Source organism: Vitis vinifera, chromosome 8, assembly GCF_030704535.1.
Source record: "Vitis vinifera cultivar Pinot Noir 40024 chromosome 8, ASM3070453v1".
Classification (NCBI taxonomy): domain Eukaryota; kingdom Viridiplantae; phylum Streptophyta; class Magnoliopsida; order Vitales; family Vitaceae; genus Vitis; species Vitis vinifera.
The window spans coordinates 16,732,782-16,754,434 of record NC_081812.1 but is presented as its reverse complement, the minus strand read 5'-3'; the positions used below and the strand labels follow the sequence as shown (position 1 = coordinate 16,754,434).

General features: G+C 32.2%; 2 protein-coding genes across 2 annotated transcripts; both read left to right on the top strand.

The window, feature by feature from the left end:
• The first annotated feature begins 2,614 nt into the window (after positions 1-2,614).
• On the top strand, positions 2,615-6,696 carry LOC100261370 (TPR repeat-containing thioredoxin TTL1). The gene is made up of 5 exons (XM_002273221.4): positions 2,615-4,139; positions 5,233-5,428; positions 5,509-5,675; positions 5,766-6,096; positions 6,307-6,696. The coding sequence occupies exons 1-5, from the start codon at positions 3,088-3,090 to the stop codon at positions 6,466-6,468; spliced, it is 1,908 nt and encodes a 635-aa protein (XP_002273257.1). The 5' UTR covers positions 2,615-3,087; the 3' UTR covers positions 6,469-6,696.
• Positions 6,697-8,348: 1,652 nt separating this feature from the next.
• Positions 8,349-9,228, top strand: CTR2 (copper transporter). The gene has a single exon (NM_001281067.1). The coding sequence runs from the start codon at positions 8,560-8,562 to the stop codon at positions 9,016-9,018; it is 459 nt and encodes a 152-aa protein (NP_001267996.1). The 5' UTR covers positions 8,349-8,559; the 3' UTR covers positions 9,019-9,228.
• Positions 9,229-21,653: the final 12,425 nt, after the last annotated feature.

The window sequence follows — 21,653 nt, the reverse complement described above, 5'->3', positions numbered from 1 at the left end:
GCCAGACTCTGTTGCGGAAAAGGAGAGTGATTTCGTCGGGACTCTGGAGAAGCTTGAAAGGGCGTGCATAGTGGGATGGGCGCCACAAGAGGAGGTTCTGCTTCATCCGGCTGTTGGTGGGTTTCTGTCCCACTGTGGGCGGAGCTCAGTGATAGAGGGCATTCTTGGGACGTGTTCCTATGATTTGCTGGCCACAGTTCGGTGACCACCATATCCGCACCATCAGCGTAAGGGAGCTTTACAAGTTTGGCCTCACAATGGACAAGTGTGATAGGCTCACGTAGAGACATTAATTGGTGGGAGATTTGATGGAAAATAAGCGAGAACGAGTGATGAAACCAATGGAATGCAAAAACGAGTCGTGAGCGTGTTGCTGAAGGTGGATCTTTACTGCAACTTAGAAAAGCTAATTGAAGACATAAAAGCAATGAATCTTGTTGGCAAGGCTTCCAGTGGTGGGGAGGCGATTAAAGACAAAGTTAAAAGATCTTGTTGGGGACGCTTCCAATGGCAATGGGGGCATTGAAGAAATAGAGGTATTAAAAGATCTTGTTACCAATGCTACCAATGGTTGTAATGGAGAGATTGAAGACATAAAGGCTTCAAAAATGGAAGTACTGGGGCGTTGAGGTGATGATAGTTTGTTATAATTGATCGAAGCTTGTTTCTTTGGGATGAAGCCAAGTGCAAACTTGGTCTATCTAATAATAGTCTTTAAATACAAGACTGGCTGACTGGGTATCTACAGTAATGCTCTCATCCGTCATGCTTGGCTTGTAATACACAAACATTTGCATTTATCTTTGGCCGGTTCACCGTGCTTCATTTATCGGGTTCCCGTGGAAATAGACCCAATTGACTCCCCTTTAATTATTGAGTGGAAATAAAGCTTTTTCCATCTCGGAAAATGCCACATTTTTTTTGCCTCCCTGATAATTAGCCCACAATATATAATAATTTCACGTTTTAATAACACGCTGCATCTTTGCCTGATTGGTGCAACCATGCTTCAGTACTAGTCCATTAAGAAATAGCAATGAGGATAGTTGATCAAAGGCTTTGCTCTCTACATAAAATGAGATTCCAGCAGCATTGCATTTTTTAAGTGGTAAAACTAAGGGTGATCATGCGTGCTGCTGGATCATGTTTGTGCTGTATCAAAATCTAGGCATTGCAATATATAGATCAATGTATATTGGAGATGAATAATATTTGGGTTAAAAATATGAACTCAAATTATACTTAATTATAAAAAAGGCAACATGTACTATATTCCATTTCACTTATTTAATAATCAAATTAAGTCTTTTGTTAACCGTCTATATGATTAATGTCTTAATCAAATATTTTTATAATATAATTGATCTATTTATTTGAAAAAAAAAAGTCAAATAGTTTAACGTTATAATTAGATTAATCAATATGATTATTAAATAAATTAATTTAAGTTAAATTCATGTTATCTTAATTGAGTTAAAAATTATTTATTTATTAAATAAGTTATATAAACTATTAATTTGATCAAAATCTAATTATATTAGATTGGAGGCGGTGCCTGATAACTCAAAAGGTGAATGAATATGCTTCTAGAAAGAAAAGTCTTAAGAGTGGAACCTACCATTCCCCCGATCCATGGGCAGTTTTAACTGTTCCAAACAATAATTTGAGAAAAGAGATGGCCCCAAGTAGAGTTATCGCACTCCAGATCACATGCTGTTTTGTTTGCAATATACCACTAGTTCATATCATTCTCAACCAAACATGTCTTTCTTTCTTTAGCTGGACGAAGCAAATACAAGCCATATTCCTTCCACAGATCAGGGCCCTCTTATCATTCACAGCTCCACTCAGAATTGTGCCACTCTGGTATTCCTTTCCAATAATATTGCACCCTGTCCTGGCTCATTAATAACATTGGGCAAATGTGCTGATTTTACTCGAATATTTGTATCTATAATTTGCCAAGTAGGTCATCTCAATTTTTGTCACTATAAATATTGTACTATTATATATATAACCCTTTTAAACAAAAATAGGTTTAATTTTCTCATTTTTGAAGAAGAGAAGAAATTAAGAACATTGAATTTTATTTTATTTGTTAAAAACATAGACAGGAGTTCTTAGAAAGCCCAAATCAATCCGAACCAATGACTGCTTCGATATGGTTACATAAAGTCTAACTTGATAATTAGAATTTTCAAATTGCTTTTTGAATAAGACTCGGTGAAAAAGTGCTCTTAGTTCCTCATAAAATCACATGATTGCAGTAAGCAAATATAAAAGATTATGTTTTATAACTATCTCAACAAGAAGCTTAATTAGACTAGGATTTTATGTGAAGATTAATATGTTATCATTTGAACAAAGAATTCAAAAAAAAAGTCAACTGCCTGTAACGGGTTAATGTCAGGGTTAGTGGAGAAAAATGGTGGGGTTTGTGCCAGCTCGAAACCTCATTCTCGCTTGGTGTGGAAGCAGAAAGAGGCAGGGCACATGAGAACGTGAATGCTGCTGGCATAATGGGGGTGCAGGCTTAACTGCAAAAGGTCGTTTTCTTAGTGACCAAAGCCTTTTCAAGGTTTTGGCTGTGATGGATAAGGACCTCCCAAAGGCAAACGACGCTCATGCCTAGCAACCCACATGGCCAGCTTGCATTCTATGGATTTTGATCACTTCCATGATTTCCATCCCAAAACTCCTCTTCTACCCAGTTTCAAATTCATCTTTCTTCAGATGGGTGTCAATGCAGGAGTGCGTAATTTGCTTTGAGAATTTTTTTATTTTATAGCTACAGCACATCCAATAATGTTATTTCTTATTATTTCCCTTTCTATATTTGAATTTTCCATTTATGTTTCTAATCCCTTACTGTGGAGTGATTAGAAATCACGTCACGAAGCATTCTTGATTCAATGTATCTTCTGCATTGATGGTTTCTTTGTAGTCTCTTTAAATTTGAGCTGCGTTCTTTAATATATTCTTCAAACGGGTTTCATTCTCTTCTGGAATTGGGTTATGTTTTCTCCATAATATCTCCCCAAGTTCGGTTGTGATTTCTTCCGGCTGCTGCCTTTTCGGTGTTCTGCCATGGGGTTTGATTCAGGGAGATTGGTTGCGAGCTCCAGCAAATTTTCTGTTTCTTCAAAGAAACAGAAGTACTGGAGCAACAATATTGTTGGAAATGCAACTGCGGTTCCTCATAGCTTAAAGCCCATTGCAGGAAATGGTCAAGAGAAGATATCCATTAGCGGGTTCAGGGATTCGAGGACTTCAAATTCAGGGAATTTGAAATATCAAAACAGCGGGAAGGATTTCGGTGGACTCACTAGGCATCCCAACGTGAATACCCGAAAAGATGTGAAAGGTAATGACATCTCGAGTCCCACTCCTTCCCCGTTCCCATCTTCTCCTTGTGATTCAAGAAAACGCTTGTTCCATCTTCCCTCCATCTCATCCCATGAAGGGAGCCCAAAATCTGCTAGGATAGATTGCTCAAAAACCCCTGTATCCCTTGTTGGAGGGAATGTCCCCAATGACAACTTTTGCAATACCCACACTGGATTTCCAACACCCAAAAGCCCCAACACTAGAAGCATCCTTTCATTTGGAAACATATATAAAGCTTCCAAAAATAAAGTCTTGCAGAACGATCCGCATCACACTAAATATGTTCAGGTAAATGGTGTGCCTGGCATTGAAGGTAAGATGGGTTTGGGAGCACCTGAACCAAGTCAATCAAGTAAAAATGTTTTAGGCTTTGGTGGATGTAATTATGGTCATGGAAGCATCATGAAGGGTGTAAAGAATGTGGAGAACCTTTCAAATGTTTGTGAAGTTAGCAGAAGTAAAGCCTTGGCAGAAAAGCCCAACTGTCGAGTGGTTCCACATTTTGAGAGTGTGGAAAAGCTTAAAAATGCAGGAAACCAAGAATACAGAAGAGGACGCTATATGGAGGCAATATCCTTTTATGACAAAGCTATTGCTTTGAATTGTCAAAATGCAGCTTGCCATAACAATAAAGCTGCAGCTTTGGCTGGCCTCGGCAAGTTTACAGAAGCGGTTGGAGAGTGCCTGCAGGCGATCAATTGTGATCCATCGTATTCTCGTGCTCATTACCGACTGGGAACCCTCTATACCAGGTACCATTTTAGCTTATGAGTTCATTCACTTTTACAAGGCTGATACACTGCAATTCTGTTTCCCTTTTTCAATTTTGTTTGTTTCATCTCCTAATGCTATGTTCATAACAAAAAAATGAAGGTAAATACGATAACAATAAGATATGAGAGAAAACTAAAAAAATATTAAAAATTAATTATTTTTATATGTTTTTAAATCATTTTTACTTAAATTTATTTTTTATATAAAAATTAAATAATTTAAAAATATTGAAAATTTTAATTAATTTTAATTATATTTAATTCTTTTTCCTTATTTTTTTTTTTTAATAAATCAAACATGACAAAATACAAGTATTCTTATTCAGTTTTAAAATGCTAAAAATATTAGAAATACTTTCATGATCAACACCAAAGGGATTCTTATTCAGTTATTTATGATTGATTATCTTCCTCTCCGCGCATGCGGGTTTAGGCCACGAGAGAGGGAGGATGTTAGCTTGAAATATGGGTATGCTTTGGCCACCAAAAGTTCAAATTCTATAATACAAGACTGAGCTTATAAAATACAATCATTTTTGTTTGTTTAGAGACGGTGATGTAAGACAAAACTGGAATAAAAAAAAAGTCATCTTTCTCAGTTTCTATTTTTATACTGTCTGCAGATGGCATTACCTCTAAAAGTGTGTAGGGCCATGGGGTTGTAATAGCCGTCTAGATTGGTGGGTACATTTCCAATGATTATTTATGTAATTTTTTTTTAAAAAATTTTGATACCTTGCATGAAAATGTGGGAGCCGTACCAGTGGTCATAAATGAAAAGTTGAATCTACAGAAAAATTTTTGAAACTTACCAAACTTGTAATCATATCCTTTGTTCGGAAACAAACTCATCTTAAGACAGCCTTACCATTGTGCATATGCTTGATTGCCTTGAGTTCAATATGGGATACTGTAGAGTCTCACAGGGAAGAATAGACTGCTGAAACAGAATGAGTCCCCTTTGACTGAATGCTTTGCTTCTTGTCCTTCAATTTGACTCTACAATTTTATAGGCGTGGAGACCAATATAAAGTTAATAATTCCTCTTTCTAACAACCTGGAATATTTCTAGGTTGGGCCGTGTGAATGAAGCAAAATGGCATGTCAAGTTGTCGGGGCATGATTTAGGTTCAGAGGCCATGCAGCGTCTTCTGCATCTTGAGGTACATTTAACAAATATGCAAAAAGCCAGAAAGGTTCAAGATTGGGACCATGTTTTGAAAGAAAGCACTCTATCTATTGAAGCCGGAGCTGATGCATCAAACCAGGTAATTAGAAATGCATATGTATATATTTGTTTAGATGATATAATGAATGTGAATTATTGAAAAAGAAATGTTTGTGGCAGGTACTTGCTGCTAAAGCTGAAGCTCTATTAAAGCTTCACAGGGCAAAGGAAGCACTCGAATTATTGATGGATGAAAAGAATTCAGAAGAAAGTAAATCAAGAAAAGCTGGTGAAGAGGCACAATGCTTGCTGATAATTGAAACTCAGATCAATTTGTATCTTGGAAGGTCAGTGCATTGTTAGCTTAGTTTGTTGTCCCGACCATCTTTTAACCTAATAGTTGTAAACTTTGTGACTCAAGTTCAACTGAATCACAGGTTCGAGGAAGGGGTTCTGGCTGCTGAACAAGCTGTTAACTTGCACTCCAGTTCTAAGTCATTAATGTGGCTAAGAAAAGCTAGGGGTGTTGCCGATGCTCGAAAAGCTGGAAATGAATTTTACAAAACTGGGAAGTACTTGGAGGCATGTTCAGTGTATGGCCAAGGTCTGCAGCATGATCCTACAAATTGCGTCTTGCTGTGTAATCGAGCTGCTTGCAGATCTAAACTTGGGCAGTGGGAAACAGCTATCGATGATTGCAATGCTGCTTTACGAAACCGTCCTGACTATTCCAAAGCACTTCTACGCCGTGCTTATTCTAATGTCAGGGTATGATTCTAATGTTCGCATTCTTTTGAAAAAATTAGTCCTTTTTGCAAATGAGTTGGAGCATTGGGCCCTTCCTATAGAATAGGGAAATGAGACGCTGAATATTTACATTCAAGTTCATTTTGTTGTTCTTTCAGTTTCAGTTTACTTTTATTTCCTTTTACTGTCAATCAGAAGTGACTTCCAATTTTTTTTCCCTCCCTGAATCAGCTTGAACGTTGGGAAGAGAGTCTGAGGGATTATTCTGTATTGAGCAAGGAGATGCCTGGAGATCACGTCATTGCGGATGCTCTTCTTCAAGTCCAGATGGAGCTGAAAAAGGCCAAAGGAGCAGGTGCATACAACATCGAGCTCTGGCCTCTGAGAAGCTAGCCCATTCAAACTGCCTGGAAACTGCCATAGTAAATAAGAGCATTCACTATTTTAAGATTGATATTGATATTATTTTTGTCCCTATATATTTACATGTAAAGAACAAAGTGTTCTTTGGCTTCTGTTCATGTGATGCCATACCATATAGGGCGAATGTATAGTTGATAGAAATTCTATGCTACAAATTTTCTTAAGTAAAAATGCAGAGTTTTAAAATTGTGAACAATATCCAACTTCCCTCACAACAAATTTTGCACTTTCCCCTCTTCCAATAGGCGATATATGCCTACTCCATCCATTTTTGCAGGCGGGTATTGAAGAAAACATATACAGAATGTGAACTGGAACTAAAAATCTTGACCATGCCATAGGCTTTGCAGCTCATATTTATACTTATATAAAATGATCACTTTCAGTTCATTAATATCAAACATACAAGTGCCTCGCTTAGTCTTCATCCAATAACATAATTTGCACGTCACACAAGCCATCTAATTGTTTGCTTATTGCATATCTATTTTTATTTATGAGCAGACTTCTGTAGGTTTTAGATTTTCAAAATTATCAAAATTTAGCTCTTTAACTCTTCGGATGTTACTCTGACTTGGGCGCAAATCACGCCCAGTGCATTGGTCCTGGGCCTCTGAATTGCGTGGTATAGCCGTATAGGTAAACTGGGCTTGGCCTTGGAGTTTTCTGCATGACTTTCGTGATGTGTTCTCTTTGAAGTCTTTGGTATGGTTGATTTCGGACACGTGGACGGCTCTCTAGGGAGCAATCCTCCAGGCTTCTGTGGATGACAAAAGCCCTGACCCCCCAATTGACTTGTCTTTTGATTGTGTCCAGAGACTGCCTTCAGAGGGGGTTATAGCACATTTATGAGTACTATTAGAGTTCTTAATCCATCCCACGCGCTTTTGGTTACCTCCATCTTATTTTAATAATTTCATTAGGAAAACTCAATTTTATCTTCCGTTTTTTTTGTCCCAAACTTTGATATTAATGTTCATATTTAGATGGTCTAATTGATCATTTTTATCATTTCCTTTGGGCGATTAAACAACACCCAGCTCTGTATTCTTCCAATTAACTTTATTTTCTTGCCACTTCTCTCCGACAAAACATGGCATAAATTATTATTATTATTATTATGACAATAATAAAAAATCCATAAATTAAAAATATCAATATAATTTTATAATATTTTATATTAGATAACAGATAAACTTTCTAGGACTATTATATATTTATATGAACTTTCCTTAACTTTATAGATGTATTTTAAAATTGAATGTGATGATTTTTTTAGGTCTAGAGTGGGTAATATTTATACGATTTGATATAAAATGGTATTAAAGTCGATCCTTATTTGGTTCAGTGAGAGGTGTTTATCTGTTTGATTTTATAATCTCGTTAAATACAATGAGGACATTGTGCGAACGTTTGTGATATCCCATGTAAGATAGAGAAGAAAATAATTGAAATCATTATATATGTATAAGTTTCTCTTAACATTATAGATATATTTTAAACATGTGAAAATTATTTTGGATCCAAATCGAATAATATTTACATGAGACATCGGTGGTTTCAAATTTTGATAGGATGTAATTTACTTGCCCAAAAATGGCCACTACTTAAAATTGATTTGTTTGTTTATTGATTGAAAATTGAAAATTTTTTCCTTTTATAATCTCACTAATTAAATTTTGTGAGAAAGTTCACAAAAATTAATTTATTATTTTCTTATATGGTGGAAAAACCTGCCTTGATTGAAAATAAATAAAAAATAAAAATAATTATGAAACAAATTTATTATATAAACTGTATTTATGCATTTGCTAAATATTTGTATATGTTTAAAAGATTTATATTTAAAATATAAACTGTTTATATAATTTCGTCAATAAACTAAAAAAATTGATAAAAAAGAGGGATCACGGAGCGTGAACTGCCTTCCTCATAAAAGACCGTGGATGTGGTACACCCCAGACTCTGCTGGCTATAAAGTGTAAGGGCCTATAGTTTTTATTTGGATTTTTAGTTAAAACACTCTGGTTTCGTTTGGCAGAATCGCAGCTTCACGAGAAGATGGAAAGCGGGAAAGCGCCGCATCACGATATGGGAGGAACGCCGCCGGTGGCCAATGTCTCCGGCACACACTTGCATCTGATCCACATGACCTTCTTCTGGGGCAAGAACGCTGAGATTCTCTTCTCCGGTTGGCCTGGAACAAGCTCCGGCATGTATGCTCTCGCCTTGATCTTGGTCTTTGTTGTCGCCCTGCTCCTCGAGTGGCTCTCTCGCTCAAGCCTCCTCAAACCCGGCCCACACAATGTCACCACGGGTCTCCTCCAGACGGCGTTGTACGCCATTCGCTCCGGCTTCAGTTACATGCTCATGCTCGCCGTCATGTCCTTCAACGGCGGGATTTTTCTCGCCGCCGTCGCCGGTCACGCGCTGGGTTTCTTGATTTTCGGGAGTCGGGTCTTTAAAAAAACGGGTGTGACGGCTTCAGATGAGCGGTCGGATGCCCCTTTGATGAAGTGATGGTGTGTTTGGTTAGTTGGAAATTGAATGCCAAAATTTAGTAGGAACGAGAAAAATCAGTGGTTCAAAATGCGCATTCTAAATACAATCTTTTTCTGTTTTCCTTTCCATAATCAATCGGCCTTTCAATTGGGTTTCTAATAAAACAAAATGAAATCAAATGAAGGAAAAGAAATAAAATCAAGAAAATACAGTCGGGTTTTTGTGATTGTGTTTGTTTGTTCCACCTGTGAATGCAAAATAGATTATTAAATTAGCATTTAGGAGTGTGTCAGTCCAACTTGGTTAGATTCAATACTGTTGGTTCACGGGATCAATACCCCATTGGCCGTACTCTTATCTTCCAGGTTGGACTTCTGCTACAGTCCTTGTAAAGTTTTCCAATTAATAAAATATGCATGATCTTATCAAACTTTAATCATAAAATTCCAATCATCATCAACAACTAAACCTTAATATTTATCTCTACCATTATTGCCTCTCCCTGGATTTCGCTTTGCTTCATCTAAATTCTAAAATATGAATGGTAGGAACAGCACTTCATTTTTCAACTACAATTCCTGTGGCCAGCAATCCTCTCAAATCAAATCAACAAATGTCACTATCAAATGCTTTTAAGAAGTAGGGTATTGTAATTCTTCTTGCATTTGAACAATTCTACGTTTGAATATTGTAATCAGTTTTTTTATTTTTAATATTATTTTTCTTTGACAAAGATTATTACCAACTTTGCAAATTGAGTTTCAGGAAAAAAATAAACAGCCTATATTTGGTTCTCAAGAAATTTGAGACAAAGAAAACCAAAGGGAAAAATACTTGTCTTTTTTTTAAAAAAAATATTTTTTTCTTATTTTTTATGGTATTAAGATGTATGGGAATTATTTTTTACCACTTTTTAGTGGTTTGGAGGAATTAACATAATAGAAAACTAAAAATTAGCATTCTAATATTCATACATTTAGAGCGACTTGACCCAATAATATTAGAATATTGAAAAATGTAATTTAAAGTCACAAGTATAGTATGATTAAGAAAAAATGAGTTTTTTTTTCCCATTTTGTTAGAAAAATCGATTGTGTGAATACCAAAAAAAAAAAAAATTATTAGATTTATAATTTCATTTGAATTTTTTAAAATATTATAGTAAAAAGGGAAAGTTGTGTTTTGGGCTTCCCATCTCAATATAATAACATTTTCAAAACCTAACAATGAGAAATATGACAATCAACTTTTAATATGAAAATTTTATCGTTTTTGTGCACTTTAAGCTAGCTCCATCTTTTGTGCCCAAATTGCCCCTCCATTTGTCCAGCTTAGCATCCTTGGCAGCATCCCAACCTCCATATTACCCTTTCTTGCTTGGAAGCTTTCTCACATCTTTCTTCACTCCCGAAAACCCAAAATCTCTCATTTCAATTCAGAAACATAAATCCAAAACTCCAAGACGATGTTAAAATGTGTCTTTCGGCTTGTCTAGGAGCCATGGGAATCTAAGAGAATTCGTAAAAAACGAAATGGAGCTCGGGTGGGAAGAGTAGGTACCCAAAAACTGAAACCCTAACCTCCAAATGTGTCCTAAACTTGCAAATCTATGTCCAAGATAGTTCTATTAAACAGAAATAGCATCAATCATCTTTCCTAGACCATTAAATCGATAAAATCCTTGAAAAATCAGAGAAAATGGTGCAGAAAATGAAACATAAGAGACTCTTAAAATATTGGGTCCCGACGAACTGGTCGACCGGTCCTCGACCGGTACTGTACCTTAGATATTACTTTAATAGCCCTTAGGTTGATCTTAATTTACCTTATGTACTACATCATGTGGGACCGATGACAATGCATAAGGAAACTTATCTAGAAATGGTCTACTTACATATGGGCCAACCACACGTGGCACTTTGGAACATGAAAAAAAGTTATTGTCGATCCCCTCAAGTATTCGAGTGGCTCACATGTAGTTCTTCAATTTGCTAGTTGTCCATCATCTTATTAATGGCAAAACCTTTCTCAACTTTTATGGCATACGTCTTTATCCTTCTACTGTTAAGGTTTGGCATTTTTTTTGGGCAAGAAGTGATATAACCTCATTCCAAATATAGCTCACATCCAAGCTCCAATGTTTGCATCTTCTCATTACTCTACCTCTGAATTTTTGGGGCAATGGAAGCTACCCATTGCCACCATCAAAGATTGTTTGACAAGTCACTTCATAGGTCAATGCAAATCCAAGAAGGCTTTATAGCTATGAAACAAAGGTAAATTTCGTACATCTATATTCATTCACTATGGTTAAGTTTTCTTCCATAGTTCCACTACTAAGGAAAAATTGAAAAACTAATACAACGGATCTTCTATTAAAATTGATCAAATCGATGCAATTTTTAACAACTATAAAAGGTCTCAATCTAGGAATTTTGAAAACAAACTTTATTAATTTGGTTTTCAATTTCCTTATCTCAAAACTAGTAAAAACCAAACAAAAATAATTTTCTAAAACTTCCATTTCTTGTGATTTATAATTGTTTAGTATTTAACAAGTTTTTTTTTAAATATTTATTATTATATTTATTTCATAGATTCTATTAAAGGAGTTCATTGTTATTATATTATGGTCAAATTAATTTCTAAATATATTCACTATATTTTGGATTAAATATTTTATATATATATATATATATATATATTGAACCTCAAACTTAAATTAGTTTTAATTACTTTTAAAAATAATTTGAACTTAATGTTTAACTTAACTTTTACACTCAATCGATCATTTAAACTGAACTAAACTAACCTTAAACAAATTTGTTTTGATTTAATTTTTCATTAATAAAAATTTAATTCAATTAAATTTTGATTCAATTATAAATTGATCATATTGGTTCAACTAATTTTTTCACCAAAAATCAACCAAATTACATGCACATTTTTACCATCCTACCTTTATCAATGTGGAGCCATAGTGGTTACAATTTTTTCCCCATTTTTATTGGGTCTTTGCTCAAATCATTACTACAAAAATCATTAACTAAAAAAGTTAGAAGACCTAAAAATAAAGGATTTGATTTAGAAAGCATATAAACTACAACTTTGCCCCAACTTGTTCTATTGAATATACATCACAAATAACTATTATCTAAGCACTATATTTTAATCTTAATCTTATAGTCATTGAGGTATTTAAATAATGTAAAAGCAAGTTTGTCTTCATACTTACCATTATTATGATTAAATGAAGGTATTAATATTGGACTTTTGTAAGCCTATAAAAGACTCTTGGAATGAAAAGAAAGACCATCCAAGTAAGAAAATGTTCTCTATATATTTTGAACCTCAAACTTAAATTAGTTTTAATTACTTTTAAAAATAATTTGAACTTAATGTTTAACTTAACTTTTACACTCAATCGATCATTTAAACTGAACTAAACTAACCTTAAACAAATTTGTTTTGATTTAATTTTTCATTACTAAAAATTGAATTCAATTCAATTTTGATTCAATTATAAATTGATCATGTCGGTTCAACTATTTTTTTCACCAAAAATCAACCAAATCACATGCACATTTTTACCATCCTACCTTTATCAATGTGGAGCCATAGTGGTTACAATTTTTCCCCCATTTTTATTGGGGTCTTTGCTCAAATCATTACTACAAAAATCATTAACTAAAAAAGTTAGAAGACCTAAAAATAAAGGATTTGATTTAGAAAGCATATAAACTACAACTTTGCCTCAACTTGTTCTATTGAATATACATCACAAATAACTATTATCTAAGCACTTTATTTTAATCTTAATCTTATAGTCATTGAGGTATTTAAATAATGTAAAAGTAGGTTTGTCTTCATACTTACCATTATTATGATTAAATGGAGGTATTAATGCTAGACTTTTGTAAGCCTATAAAAGACTCTTGGAATGAAAAGAAAGATCATCCGAGTAAGAAAATTTTCTTCATATATTTTGAACCTCAAACTTAAATTAGTTGTAATTACTTTTAAAAATAAATTGAACTTAATGTTTAACTTAACTTTTACACTCAACCGATCATTTAAACTGAACTAAACTAACCTTAAACAAATTTGTTTTGATTTAGTTTTTCATTACTAAAAATTTAATTCAATTTTGATTCAATTATAAATTGATCATGTCGGTTCAACTAATTTTTTCACCAAAAATCATCCAAATTACATGCACATTTTTACCATCCTACCTTTATCAATGTGGAGCCATAGTGGTTACAATTTTTTTTCCCCATTTTTATTGGGGTCTTTGCTCAAATCATTACTACAAAAATCATTAACTAAAAAAGTTAGAAGACCTAAAAATAAATGATTTAATTTAGAAAGCATATAAACTACAACTTTGCCTCAACTTGTTCTATTGAATATACATCACAAATAACTATTATCTAAGCACTTTATTTTAATCTTAATCTTATAGTCATTGAGGTATTAAAATAATGTAAAAGTAGGTTTGTCTTCATACTTACCATTATTATGATTAAATGGAGGTATTAATGCTAGACTTTTGTAAGCCTATAAAAGACTCTTGGAATGAAAAGAAAGATCATCCAAGTAAGAAAATTTTCTCTATATATTTTGAACCTCAAACTTAAATTAGTTTTAATTACTTTTAAAAATAATTTGAACTTAATGTTTAACTTAACTTTTACACTCAATCAATCATTTAAACTGAAGTAAATTAGCCTTAAACAAATTTGTTTTGATTTAGTTTTTCATTACTAAAAATTTAATTCAATTCAATTTTGATTCAATTATAAATTGATCATGTCGTTCAACTAATTTTTTCACCAAAAATCAACCAAATTACATGCACATTTTTACCATCCTACCTTTATCAATGTGGAGCCATAGTGGTTACAATTTTTTTTCCCCATTTTTATTGGGGTCTTTGCTCAAATCATTACTACAAAAATCATTAACTAAAAAAGTTAGAAGACCTAAAAATAAAGGATTTGATTTAGAAAGCATATAAACTACAACTTTACCCCAACTTGTTCTATTGAATATACATCACAAATAACTATTATCTAAGCACTTTATTTTAATCTTAATCTTATAGTCATTGAGGTATTTAAATAATGTAAAAGTAAGTTTGTCTTCATACTTACCATTATTATGATTAAATGGAGGTATTAATGTTGGACTTTTGTAAGCCTATAAAAGACTCTTGGAATGAAAAGAAAGATCATCCGAGTAAGAAAATTTTCTTCATATATTTTGAACCTCAAACTTAAATTAGTTGTAATTACTTTTAAAAATAAATTGAACTTAATGTTTAACTTAACTTTTACACTCAACCGATCATTTAAACTGAACTAAACTAACCTTAAACAAATTTGTTTTGATTTAGTTTTTCATTACTAAAAATTTAATTCAATTTTGATTCAATTATAAATTGATCATGTCGGTTCAACTAATTTTTTCACCAAAAATCATCCAAATTACATGCACATTTTTACCATCCTACCTTTATCAATGTGGAGCCATAGTGGTTACAATTTTTTTCCCCATTTTTATTGGGGTCTTTGCTCAAATTATTACTACAAAAATCATTAACTAAAAAAGTTAGAAGACCTAAAAATAAATGATTTAATTTAGAAAGCATATAAACTACAACTTTACCCCAACTTGTTCTATTGAATATACATCACAAATAACTATTATCTAAGCACTTTATTTTAATCTTAATCTTATAGTCATTGAGGTATTTAAATAATGTAAAAGTAAGTTTGTCTTCATACTTACCATTATTATGATTAAATGGAGGTATTAATGTTGGACTTTTGTAAGCCTATAAAAGACTCTTGGAATGAAAAGAAAGATCATCCGAGTAAGAAAATTTTCTTTATATATTTTGAACCTCAAACTTAAATTAGTTGTAATTACTTTTAAAAATAAATTGAACTTAATGTTTAACTTAACTTTTACATTCAACCGATCATTTAAACTGAACTAAACTAACCTTAAACAAATTTGCTTTGATTTAGTTTTTCATTACTAAAAATTTAATTCAATTTTGATTCAATTATAAATTGATCATGTCGGTTCAACTAATTTTTTCACCAAAAATCAACCAAATTACATGCACATTTTTACCATCCTACCTTTATCAATGTGGAGCCATAGTGGTTACAATTTTTTTTCCCCATTTTTATTGGGGTCTTTGCTCAAATTATTACTACAAAAATCATTAACTAAAAAAGTTAGAAGACCTAAAAATAAATGATTTAATTTAGAAAGCATATAAACTACAACTTTGCCTCAACTTGTTCTATTGAATATACATCACAAATAACTATTATCTAAGCACTATATTTTAATCTTAATCTTATAGTCATTGAGGTATTTAAATAATGTAAAAGTAAGTTTGTCTTATACTTACCATTATTATGATTAAATGGAGGTATTAATGTTGGACTCTTGTAAGCCTATAAAAGACTCTTGTGATGAAAAGAAAGATCATCCGAGTAAGAAAATTTTCTTTATATATTTTGAACCTCAAACTTAAATTAGTTGTAATTACTTTTAAAAATAAATTGAACTTAATGTTTAACTTAACTTTTACGCTCAACCGATCATTTAAACTGAATTAAACTAACCTTAAACAAATTTGTTTTGATTTAGTTTTTCATTACTAAAAATTTAATTCAATTTTGATTCAATTATAAATTGATCATGTCGGTTCAACTAATTTTTTCACCAAAAATCATCCAAATTACATGCACATTTTTACCATCCTACCTTTATCAATGTGGAGCCATAGTGGTTACAATTTTTTTCCCCATTTTTATTGGGGTCTTTGCTCAAATTATTACTACAAAAATCATTAACTAAAAAAGTTAGAAGACCTAAAAATAAATGATTTGATTTAGAAAGCATATAAACTACAACTTTGCCTCAACTTGTTCTATTGAATATACATCACAAATAACTATTATCTAAGCACTATATTTTAATCTTAATCTTATAGTCATTGAGGTATTTAAATAATGTAAAAGTAGGTTTGTCTTCATACTTACCATTATTATGATTAAATGGAGGTATTAATGTTGGACTCTTGTAAGCCTATAAAAGACTCTTGTAATGAAAAGAAAGATCATCCGAGTAAGAAAATTTTCTTTATATATTTTGAACCTCAAACTTAAATTAGTTGTAATTACTTTTAAAAATAAATTGAACTTAATGTTTAACTTAATTTTTACACTCAATCAATCATTTAAACTGAACTAAACTAGCCTTAAACAAATTTGCTTTGATTTAGTTTTTCATTACTAAAAATTTAATTCAATTTTGATTCAATTATAAATTGATCATGTCGTTCAACTAATTTTTTCACCAAAAATCAACCAAATTACATGCACATTTTTACCATCCTACCTTTATCAATGTGGAGCCATAGTGGTTACAATTTTTTTTCCCCATTTTTATTGGGGTCTTTGCTCAAATCATTACTACAAAAATCATTAACTAAAAAAGTTAGAAGACCTAAAAATAAAGGATGTGATTTAGAAAGTATATAAACTACAACTTTGCCTCAACTTGTTCTATTGAATATACATCACAAATAACTATTATCTAAGCACTATATTTTAATCTTAATCTTAATCTTATAGTTATTAAGGTATTTAAATAATGTAAAAGTAAGTTTGTCTTCATACTTACCATTATTATGATTAAATGGAGGTACTAATGCTGGACTTTTGTAAGCCTATAAAAGACTCTTGGAATGAAAAGAAATATCATTGGAGTAAGAAAAATTTTCTCTATTTTTTTAATTATTATTATCTCAATTCTCTTTTATACAAGATTCATTGTTAGTTTCTAGTGTAATAACATTTTTCAAATCTTTTAATTTAAAAAAAATTAACTATATTACAAATAAATAAATATTATTTTTTATTTTATATGTATTAAAAAGGGAAAATAAAATTTTACTTTAATTTAATTCAATTCAATTATATAAATAATTGGAGAGGGGGAGGAGCAACAAGTCAATGCATAAACTCAAATCAAACCAAACTATGGTGTTTTTTTTTTTCTTTCTTTCTTTAAAAAAAAATAATCTTAAACCTACTCTTAGTCCATTTATATTTTTCTGAAATCCATTTCATCATGTATAAAACAAGAGGATACGTGGAAAAACAAGAACATCGTTTTTACTATTACCATCAACATTACAAGAGAGTTTAAGGATAAAAATATTAGTTTTCACATAAATATTAGTAGATGAATTTTACAGATATATTTTGATATATCAAGAAATATCAAAAAAAAAAAAAAATTGACCAAAAATATTGATGAAACATAAATAAATCAAAACTCATAAAAACAAAGGGTAAAACTTAATATATATATATATATATCAAAAGAAATAATAATATGCTTATTAAAGTATTTGAAAACATGTTTTAAACAATTCTATCTAATTAGATATAATATGTTTATATCTAACTATATATATATATATATATATATATATATATATATATATATATATGTGCAAAATTCGTGAGTAAGAAAATTAGGAATTGAGTTATGTTTTTTATTTGATATACTCAATTTGAAAATCAAAATTATTTAAAATAGTTTGTTATTTTATAAAAATATGTTTAAAAGCTATATTTTTAACATACTTTTACAAAATCGATTTTGCTAATTTGCAATCAACCATTAACAAAAAAAAATTATTTAAAAGATTATGTTGAAATTTTAAAATGTATAAAACAATATCTTGAAAACATACATCTTAAAAAGAGATAACTTACAATTACGGAAAAGAGACGAAAAAAGAAAAGAAAATTATATATATATATATTTGTGATCTGATTTGTGTTGAGTGTCACATGACGCCAACAAATTAGAAATGAATCGAAAGAGAGATATATCTCTTGCCGCTACACGGCTACACCTAATATCTCCTAAAAAATGTGGACAAAAAATGGGGAAACTTTATTCCTTTCATGGGATAAGAACTCTAATTTCCTACTTCACCAAACTTCCATGAAAGGAAAAAACAGGAAATGATCATAAATAAATTTTCTCCTTCTAATTCATAAAATCCAATATTTTTATTCGTTGATTATCCGGCCAAATTTGAATGCATCAAGTAATTATTGAAAATTTTGGCCCTTACAAATTATACAAATATCTAAATAGCCTATTTCTCCTGAATTCTAAAGGAGGCGGCTTAGTAATTTAATTAATTCAGTCAACGGAATTGATCCATACATGTCCACTACCCAGCACTGACAGCACCGTCTCATCATTCACTGATCAAACCCCAGTCATTCCGCACTATGTCCAACACTATGCTTCTCATTTGAATTTTCATGATCAGCTAAGCCCTATATAGACCTGATCACCCTCCACCATTGCTCTATGACTCAATATTGTCAAGGATTTTCCTTCAGGGAGGTGGCTTACCCTTCTGCTCATAATTTCACATGGGCAATCGTCTCTAAGGAAACCGCCGGAAAGATGCCTTCCCACCCGACGGCGGCACACTCAACCTTCTGGTTTGGGAGGACAAATGTTATGATACTCTTCCCTGGATGGCCTGACCACACCCTCTCCCATTTCTACTTGGCTCTGTTTGTGGCTTTTATGCTAGCCCTCTTGGCCGACTTTTAGCACTAAGTTCGGCGTTCGAACCAAAACTCGCACCTAAGCGTCTGCTTAGCCACACCACTACGTATTGCCTGCGTATGTACCTAACCTACTTAGTCATCCTCTCCGTCGTCACCTTCAATGTTGGGGTCTTCCTCGCAGTTATCGCTGGACATGTCATCGGCTACTTAGCCGTAATGGCATTTATCCTCTATTGGCATCCCACCGCAACGGTACTTATCTACAATCAACATCCCACCGCGGTTAATAACAAAGTCTGACGGGGGCACCAAGTTCTTTATAGTTTATTCATGTGGGTCCTTGTCTCGTGTTTGGTTTGTTCATGTGTTATATCAAAGTATGAGTGGTGGCCTGATAGGAGAGGTCCCTATTGCCATCACAGAGCTGATACAAGGGTTACTGTTTCGTCATGTACTTTCATGGTTGAGTGAGGAATGTAACTGATGCCTATTTTTGTAATAATATCATTTGTTCTTGACTTCTGCTGAATATTGTGATAAACCAAACGTATTTGTTCTTTACTTCAAAATCAAACTGTTCAAGTGCGTAGAGTTCTTCCACTGTAGCCAGTGGAGTTACATTCGGAGGAGAGGTGAGGAATGCCATATTATTTTGGATTGGTTTTTAAAATTGCTTTTGGGTTTGTTAATTTTGTTGTATACAAATACTTGATTTATAAAGATAAAAGACCTTTGAAAAAAATTTTAGGCTGAGGTAAAGATGAGATCACTTGTGTTTTCGGATACTTAACTTCAGAAAATATTTGGTTATTTCTTTCCTCTTGTATATGTATGGAGCCTGTGGGAATGTCTTTCCCTGCAATCAAATGTGGGTGCCAGCATTGATCTCAGTAATTATGTTTGAAATGTGACAACTGGTGCCAGCAAAATACCCAATAGTGTATAGCTCAAGGAGAATGATAGCCCCCATTCAGTACTTATGTTGTTTATGTGGTTTGGCTTGATCAGGAATATTGAAACAAAGCCATCATCAAGAAATCTCTGACTCATCTCCAATTCTGTTTATGAACCTGAACTGATACCCATCCACTCTTTTTTACCGTCCACCCAAAAATAAGAAGGAAAAAGAGAAAGAGAACTGTCCCCATAGGGTAATCCATCAAGATGTTAGCACAGCGTGAGTGTGAGTCCATCCATTACTAATAGCCACAATTAGTAAACATGTTTGAGGATTAATATTGCAATGTGACATTAGAGGCCAAGGAGTAAGTTGGGTATTTGCCTTTTCATGGAGTACATGAAATTTTCAGGGCATCTACTAATTCAAGAGTCAGAGGGGAAAACAAAGGCCACCGTGGGCTTGTCACCTGTCTAATTACCTAATTGGGTGTTGTAGTTAATGTTATGATGGAATGTGAGCGTGGAAATCTTTATAAAAATTGTTTACTCAAGACTCTATATAAGATTCCTACCTCTGGAGTAAATTTGTGAACTTCTTGGAAATTTGTACGTTAGACCATAGAGCTTCTTTTCTTAATGTAACTTTGGCTGTGATTGTAAGTTTGTAACTTCATAATAAGGAAATAGTAGTGGGGAACAGGATTCGAAAGTGACTCTTTCTTTAGGTTGCAGGCATCGCTCTGATATCTTTAATTAGATAATGATAAAATTTTTCACGGAACTGTAATGTCCATTATTCTTGACAATTTTGTAAAACTGTTTGCTTGTGAACAAAACCTGTAGTGTTTTTTCTTGCTGTGTTTAGCGCTTTTCAACTAGGAAGAAAGAAGATAGACCTCTGAGCATTGGTTTCTTCGTTAAGCCCATGATGGGGAATGAGGATCACTGTTAGAGAAGCCTTTGCAAATGAAGGAAGCTATGGAGGAAATCTCTCTACCGTATAAAAGGAAAAATTGTTATGGAGTGAATCCATTCATTCTAACCGAATAGTAATTCCTAATTTTTGTCCTCATGTACATATGAACTCCACTGTTGTTTCAGTGTTACGAGGGAAAGACGAGAGAACATAGTAGGCAAAAAATGAACATATCACCATGGTTCAAAGTTACAGTATCAGTCACCCACCGACTCAACAAGTCTTGGCACATCGGTCTTGGTGTCTCAGAGTGATATGCAAAAAATTATGGTTTAAAAGCTGAAAATAATTTTAAAAAATTATAAAAATTATATAAAGATAATTACAAATAAATAAAATTAAAAATTAATAAAATAAACCTTTATTATATATAAAATTATTAGAATTGTGATAAAAGGATACCTTTAGAATCATTTATAACAATATTAAAAATATAAAAAAATAATTTAATCACTTAATATTAAATATGCATTATTGAATATGAAAATAATAAAAAGTGAATTTATTGTTTATATTTTTTTTAAATTAAATATTTTGAATCTTTTAAAAATATTGTCAATCATTAAAAAAATACATCTAAGAATCATCTTTCAAACAAATAAACATCATTTTTCTTATCAAATATGTTATAAATAAAATAATTATAAAAATAGAAAATTTTTATTTGAACAAGCATATTTGAATATAATATATTTTTCCTATGCGTCCATCTATTCATTAATTTAAATTTTTATATTCATATTCATTTTCTATTTTATTTATGTAAACCTAAATGTTCATAATTAGTTTACTATAATCCTAATTCCCATCAAATTTGCATTATCCATTTAAATACAAATATTCACCATATATTCATTAACTACTTAAAAAAAAAATACCACCCATAACCCATTCACCGAACAAATACCCATTTCCCTGTTTTGTATGGTACCCATTTTCCCTTTAAAATGGTAGCTTTGAGCTCTATGTTTCTCTGCACAATACCCATTTTTGAATGCTCACAAAATAGTCTTATGAAGATGCAAAATGATGAAAATGCAAATACAGGGATGAATTTGCAAAGGATATGAAGGCCCTAAACTCTCCATATTTATTCACTTTCATGGGTTTCAATCTTTTCTCCCATGTACCATTTTTGCTCC

Coding starts and splice junctions, on each gene's coding strand:
- LOC100261370 (XM_002273221.4), top strand. CDS start 3,088: ATGGGGTTTGATTCAGGGAGATTGGTTGCGAGCTCCAGCAAATTTTCT. Junction 4,140..5,232: donor CTGGGAACCCTCTATACCAG/GTACCATTTTAG, acceptor GAATATTTCTAG/GTTGGGCCGTGTGAATGAAG. Junction 5,676..5,765: donor ATCAATTTGTATCTTGGAAG/GTCAGTGCATTG, acceptor ACTGAATCACAG/GTTCGAGGAAGGGGTTCTGG.
- CTR2 (NM_001281067.1), top strand. CDS start 8,560: ATGGAAAGCGGGAAAGCGCCGCATCACGATATGGGAGGAACGCCGCCG.